Source organism: Acanthisitta chloris, unplaced genomic scaffold (assembly GCF_000695815.1).
Source record: "Acanthisitta chloris isolate BGI_N310 unplaced genomic scaffold, ASM69581v1 scaffold23165, whole genome shotgun sequence".
Classification (NCBI taxonomy): domain Eukaryota; kingdom Metazoa; phylum Chordata; class Aves; order Passeriformes; family Acanthisittidae; genus Acanthisitta; species Acanthisitta chloris.
In genome coordinates this window covers 3404-9488 of record NW_008673436.1, presented here as the reverse complement: position 1 = coordinate 9488, position 6085 = coordinate 3404, and the positions used below count along the sequence as shown (strand labels likewise).

The window sequence follows — 6085 nt, the reverse complement described above, 5'->3', positions numbered from 1 at the left end:
GGAGTTGAGGAGGGACACCAGGAAACGCTGCCCCGGCGTGAGGCACAGGGGGAAATGCTGGCAGTGGAGGACAACTGGCGAGAAGAGGCCAAATGTCACCTCCTTGAGTGGGGACACTGCCCTGCTGCTGCCCCAGCCCCTTCCCGGGCAGACCCACACCCCAGCCCCTCTGCCCAGTCTACGCTACAGAGCACAGCTCACCCCGCATCCCCCCGAAATCCCAAGCCGAGGAAGGGCAGATGCCTCCTGGGTACCCAAGAACAACTCACCAGAGCTGGGAGGTGGTGGTGGGCGCGTGGGCTCCTCGCCCCTCGCCCGGGCCGGGGGAGCCAGGCGAGGAGCGAACTTCCCCGGGCTGATGCAAGATGCCTCTGGGAGCGCGTTCGCATTCTGCGGATTCCTGGGAGCCGGCCAGAAATCCCACAATCCTACATCTTGCACATTTGGTTTCAATTAGGGAGCGGAGAGGGGGAGCCAGTCACCGATCCGGGCTGGCTTTTCGGTGGAGGTTATTTTCCTCGGCCCGAGGGAATGTGTGCAAAGCTATAATTTAAAGCAAAACCCATTCATAGTGCAAGAGAAAAAAAATAAAAAGCTCCCCGTGGCCTGTGAGGGAACTTAAAGCAATAGGCAGTGTTTCACTTTCCAGCACTTGGCCCCACAGCTGTGGGATGGTATGTGTGTCCAGGACCCTCCTCCTGCACGGTGGGAAGCTGGGACCAGGTGGGACACCCACAAAATGCAGATGGATGGAAAGACTCCACAAGACCCTACTGCTGGCCTGGAGGGTCCTGCACGGAATACCCCTCTCTGGGCCCCAGTGGGATGGGCATTGGACTCCTGCATGGGCACTCATGGCCAGGACACTGGAGAGCCAACCTGCCCTGGCACATGGCATGGAATCAGTGCTCCAACTCCCTGAGTTCCACGCTGAGCTGGTGGGTTTACATCATTTCCAGGCACTAGCTTGGCACTGTGGCCACCAACTAAACAACTCGGCAGGGAGAAAATAATAATAAGGGCTCACATTAATTTTTGTGCAATAGTGGAAGCCACAATAGAAAAAAATTTTTATCAAAGCAAATTTTTTTCAGACCAGTGTTTTGGCTGTATTTATGCCACTCTCATTTTGTGGGAGGGAAGCAGCACCCCTGGCAACAGGCCAGTGGCTCCCCAAAAAACTCTCCCATCCTGCGGGACACTCTTCAGCCCCAGGACTGCAGCCTTGCTCCTAAACCAACTTCCTCACCATACTTCCAGGCTCTGCTCTCCAGATACAGGCAGGGGAAGCCATCCACTGGCCACAGCAGATGCTGTGGCCCTTGCCACTGCCACTAGAGAGGCTGTGGTGCCAGCAGAGTGACAGAGGCAGGGCAGAGTTTTCTCCAGGCTGGCAGTGAGGGCAGGCAGGGAGCAGGTGAGAGCAGTGCCTGCTGCAGGGCTCTGCAGTGTGCCCCCATGTGCTGCCCCAGATCAGCTGGCAGGGAGAAGCACACACTGCCCTACGTGCATACCAGCACAAACACCAGCCAGCTCACCTCCTGCTACACCTGGAACTGCTGCTCAAATAACTTGGCAGCAGCCAGGGCTGCATCACTCTAGCCCAGGACCAAACACAAAGGTGGTGATCAGCAGAGCCAAAAAGCCAAAGCCTTGGCCACACACAGCCCAGACAGTCCTCAATGAGCCACCACCAGGCACAGCGCCAGCTGGGCCCCCCCTCCACATGGGGAACTTCTAGGACCTTCTAGGCACATTGCCTGGGATGCCCACCAGCCACCTTAGCACTCAGGAGACTTGATGACTTCCACCTAGAAGTAGTTCGGGTCCCGTTCCCAGCCCTGCAAGGGAAAATCCCTCCCCACACAGCCACAGGGCAGTGGGTGGCTGTGACCACATCAGGGCCTGTGGTGGGACTCAGGACCATGACAGGAGCTGGCCAAGCTCCATCCTTCTTCCCAAACAGGAGGGGAGGCAGAACAGCTGCTCTGCCTGAGAGCATCAGGACACCATGCTCCCTGGTAGTAGGTTTTGGCAGGAGCCAAAAAGCACAGGGCACTGCTGGGTTCACCCTGAGCACTCCAACAGCACAGCAGACTTGCTTGTTCCTACCTGCTCAAGGTTTGCCACTGTTTGTAGAAATGTAACAGTGAAGTGCAACCCTCCCCTTCCCTTCCTCCAGCAATACCCCAAACAAGCACTGCAGGCCAGAGGACCTGCCTGCAGCCACCCCAGGCAGCAGCCCTTGCTGTGCTGTCACTTGGCATGACACACTTGGCTCTCTGCTCCGTGAGCAGAGCCTCTGTGGAAAGTCACCATCACTCAAACACCAGCAGATGACAAACAGGAGGGACTCAGAGTTTAATTGGGTGCTTCCAGTTGTGCAACATAAAAAGGATGACCAAAAGGGAGGACACGGGCAATGACAAGGACACTATTAAAAAAAAATAGTCATGTAAATTTAAGAAAAATAAAAATTCAAGATTAAACCCAGCCCCGTACCATAAAAATCCTCTCTCTGCATGTACAATGACTATTACTATATACATGTTTAAAAATAAATGCCCACAGCCTGGAGTGCAAAGAGCAGCACCATAGCTGTGCTTTGTGGCAGGGGAATCCATAAAGTGTTTGGTTTTTAAATTAAAATATAAATAGAAGCGTACAACATGCCAAGAACCAAGTGGGTTACCTCCTCCTCTGCACAGGGCCAGAGGGAGCAGGACCAGCCCCTAACAGTTAGAGCTATAAACCTTCATGTGTCTGAATTCCTGGTGGGACAGGCAGCCCGGCTTGGGCACCCTGCTGCCACTACATCCCATTCTTCACCAGCTCGTGGATCCCATCCTCGTCAATAATCAGAGGTGTACGAAACTCTCGGCCCTTCACGTACTTTTCCAGACCCTAAAGGAGGACAAAGCAGCTTGTTAGGAACTCACCAAGCATCATCTGCTCTGCTAATCCACCAAGCAGCTCACAGGCAGTTCTGTTCCCCTCCTGTGTTAGTAACTTGGAAGACACTGCCTCAAAAAGCCCCACAGTGAATTCAAGTCACACCTTCATGGCTTAGCCCCTCCCCAGTCAGGGCTCTCATGTGTGCCCTGCCAGCCCCCCCACACGCCTAGTCCATCTGCAAGAGTCAGCACTCACTTCTCCTCCGTAGGAGACAAGGGGAGAAATTTCACACTGGACTGGCAGGTCATTTGCATCCTTCAAGCTGCAGAGAAACATACAAAGTCAGGGGTTAGGTATATCCCACAGTAGGACACTGATGGAGCCCAAGATCTTGCCGATGCCAGGTGAGAGGTCAGTGGCTCTGGGGCACTGGTGGCTGCCATCCCACACAGAGTTGCCCTGGGTTAGTCAAGCCTTGCGTGCTCTCCACGGAGGTGTGAGCTAAAGTTTACATACCAGCAGTGACTGAAAGGGAAAAGAGCTTTAGATGTGGCTTTAATAATGCCTTTCCACGTTTGCAACTACAGCAGTGCCTGTGCCCTCAGCCCCACTATTTTTGATGCTGCATGCAAACTAGCCATCCATTCCTTCTCCCCCTGAACCCTTGGAGTGATGAGAGATGCACTCACACAGCATCTTCCCCTTTGGCTGGCCACAACAGGTCTTTTTTTAATCACTCCTGTTTAAAGCACAACCTGAGGACTCAGGGTAAGCCTGGTCTACTCGCTCAGAAATACTCCCTGCAGCAGTCTGCTCCTCCTGCCTTTGACTCTCAGTTCTACTGCCTCAGCTCCTCTGTTCTGCATTTGAGCTGCAGCTGGCCAGCAAAACATCAGAACCACACCAATGCTGCCCACTGTGCAGCAGCACTGCCAGGCAGGGAGCTGTGTGGGGTCCCTGACTCTGCGCCTGCTGCCACCAGCCTTTGGAGAACCCCACAGATGCTCCCTGGATCCAAGCAGCATCTAAGTCTGGGATGTGGCCACGTGGAGCAAACAAGGAACCACAGCAGCACCTCAAGGTGTCCCTTCCCAGCTGCTCACCACCAGAGTCAGGCAGGCATGGCAGATGTCATCCATGACAATGCTTTCTTCACCCAAGTTGAAGCTTGTCCCTCCTGCCACACACTCACTCAGCCCCATCCTGTCCCAGCTGTGAATAAATAAAACCCATCCATCTAACTTAGCCTTTGTACTTGTGTTTGCCTTGGAGTCAGCTTCAAGATGTTTTTTAAAAAAACCCAAACATTAAAAAATGCCATTAATTGGCAATGAAGGGTAAATGTAAGATAAGGTGCATCCGTTTTGGTACATTGTAACTAGTGTGATGGCCTAGATATAAACCTGAAAACACCTAGAGTCTGGAATTAAAGCAGTAACCCTAGGTATATTCCCACCAAAAAGTACCAGAAGATACAACTTCTGAAGGAGGGGAAGGTAACAAGCTTGCTTAGTCTGTGAGTCCTTTACACTCACCAGCTCCAAGTCCCAGCTGGCCAAACCTGCCCTGTGCCTACAGAACATGCTGCTATTAACAGAAGTGCTAAAGCTTTCCCCCATATTCCTGTAAACTTTCAAATGCTGAGCCAGGGGCTTTCCCTGATGTCACAGTCTGGATCTTCCAAGCTCAAGAGCTGAAATCACACAAAGCACAGCTGGCAGCTGCACTTAGATTTGCACATGCTACATCAAAGCCTACTTGACATTCACTTAATGTTTTTAATCCTGTTCCAATTTGCCTGGATGCCTGGCAGACATAGGGAAAGGGCAGCTGTCTCCAGCTAGGGGACCGGCCGGGACCAGTCTGGGCTGCACTATGCTGTGGTGTGACAAACAGGGATGTGTCACGGAAGGGACACACCAGCTTGTTTCCCAACAGCATCCCCTGTGGGGTGAGCTCTGGGGGCTCTGTGAAGTCAACAGCAGCTGCTGCTGCCCCACATCAGTACCACCAGCACAAGCAATTATCCCCACTGCAGAAAGGAGCCCAGGAGGGAGCAGATGCTGCCTACCACCCGCCACCACAAGAAGCAGCATCCACTGGGTCCTGCAGAGAGACATGCCCCACTCCCAGCATGCGGCCCCAAGCCCCTGGCCCTGTTAGTCCCTGTCCCCAGTGCACACCCAGGGCAGTGCCCACAGCCTGGCACGCTGCTTCGCCTACAGCCCGTTAGTCCCTAAGCACAGCCCCGCCACCATGCACGCTGCACGGTATAGTTACTTGTCATTGACATCTGCTGGGGTGGCATCTGACCTTCCGTTTGTGACGCTACATGGGAATAAACAAGGGTTAGCAAGTGGGGAAAAAATAGGGCAGAACAAGTCTGGGGTTCACTGATCTCCAAAGAGAGACAGCAAGGAGGTCTTGTGGTTGAGGGATGCTATGACTCCAGCCTGGCTTGATCTGCTGGTGTGCTTGGGCTTTAGGGAGCCTCCTCCTTCCTTCCTGTGGAGGCAACCTTGGCTGTGCAACGGAGGCTGGCAGGATTCAGTCCACACTCACGAAGGAAAGCCGTGGCTGACTGAGCGAACGCCCCTCCTGCCACCACAGCCCAGCCCACACCCAGCTCTGCCCCATGGACCACCCAGGAGAAGAGACAGCTGGTTTTCAGGAGCACTGAAATGGAGAAGGGCTGAGGACTGCCTCATGCCTTATATCCAGTCCAAAAAGGATGCAGGGGCAACTCACCGAGGGATGGCAGGGATGCGTGTGCCGTTTTCATCCACAAAGTGTCCCCCTGCATTGAGAACCCAGCAGTGGTGCAGGGACATCAAGGCATGCCGGGCTGTGGTGGGGTTGTCCTTGCCATTCTGGCTGTCTGCGTTCTTCAGAGGAGAAAACTCATCCTCACGCAGCACCTCGTACACCACAAACTTCCTGGGGGAACAGAGCGTGGGAGGGTCAGGCTTGGGAATTGTGGCTGCTCTGTCACTTTGGCTTCTCCCCTGCCAAGGTGGCTGAGCTGGGGCCATGGCTTTCCCCCAGCCAACACCCATAGGCTGTTTTCACAGCCACAAAGGTGGGAGGGAAGGGCCTAGGTCAGCAGATGCTCCTCTAGCCCAGGAGCAGGGCTCAGCCAGACAAGAGGCACACAGTGCCTGTCCCTCCCTGCTGCTCACATCCCTGCTCA

At 54.1% G+C, this 6085-nt stretch overlaps 1 protein-coding gene across 1 annotated transcript in view; it reads right to left on the bottom strand.

Moving 5' to 3' along the window:
• Positions 1–2360: 2360 nt before the first annotated feature.
• UAP1 (UDP-N-acetylglucosamine pyrophosphorylase 1) overlaps positions 2361–6085 on the bottom strand; it is a gene marked incomplete at its 5' end in the record, with an annotated part of 6405 nt that continues 2680 nt past the window's right edge. Inside the window, 4 exons of the mRNA XM_009074974.1 lie at positions 2361–2904; positions 3151–3217; positions 5176–5223; positions 5644–5832. Of these exons, the coding sequence (XP_009073222.1) occupies positions 2812–2904; positions 3151–3217; positions 5176–5223; positions 5644–5832 (397 nt within the window). The remainder of the gene's footprint in view (positions 2905–3150; positions 3218–5175; positions 5224–5643; positions 5833–6085) is intronic.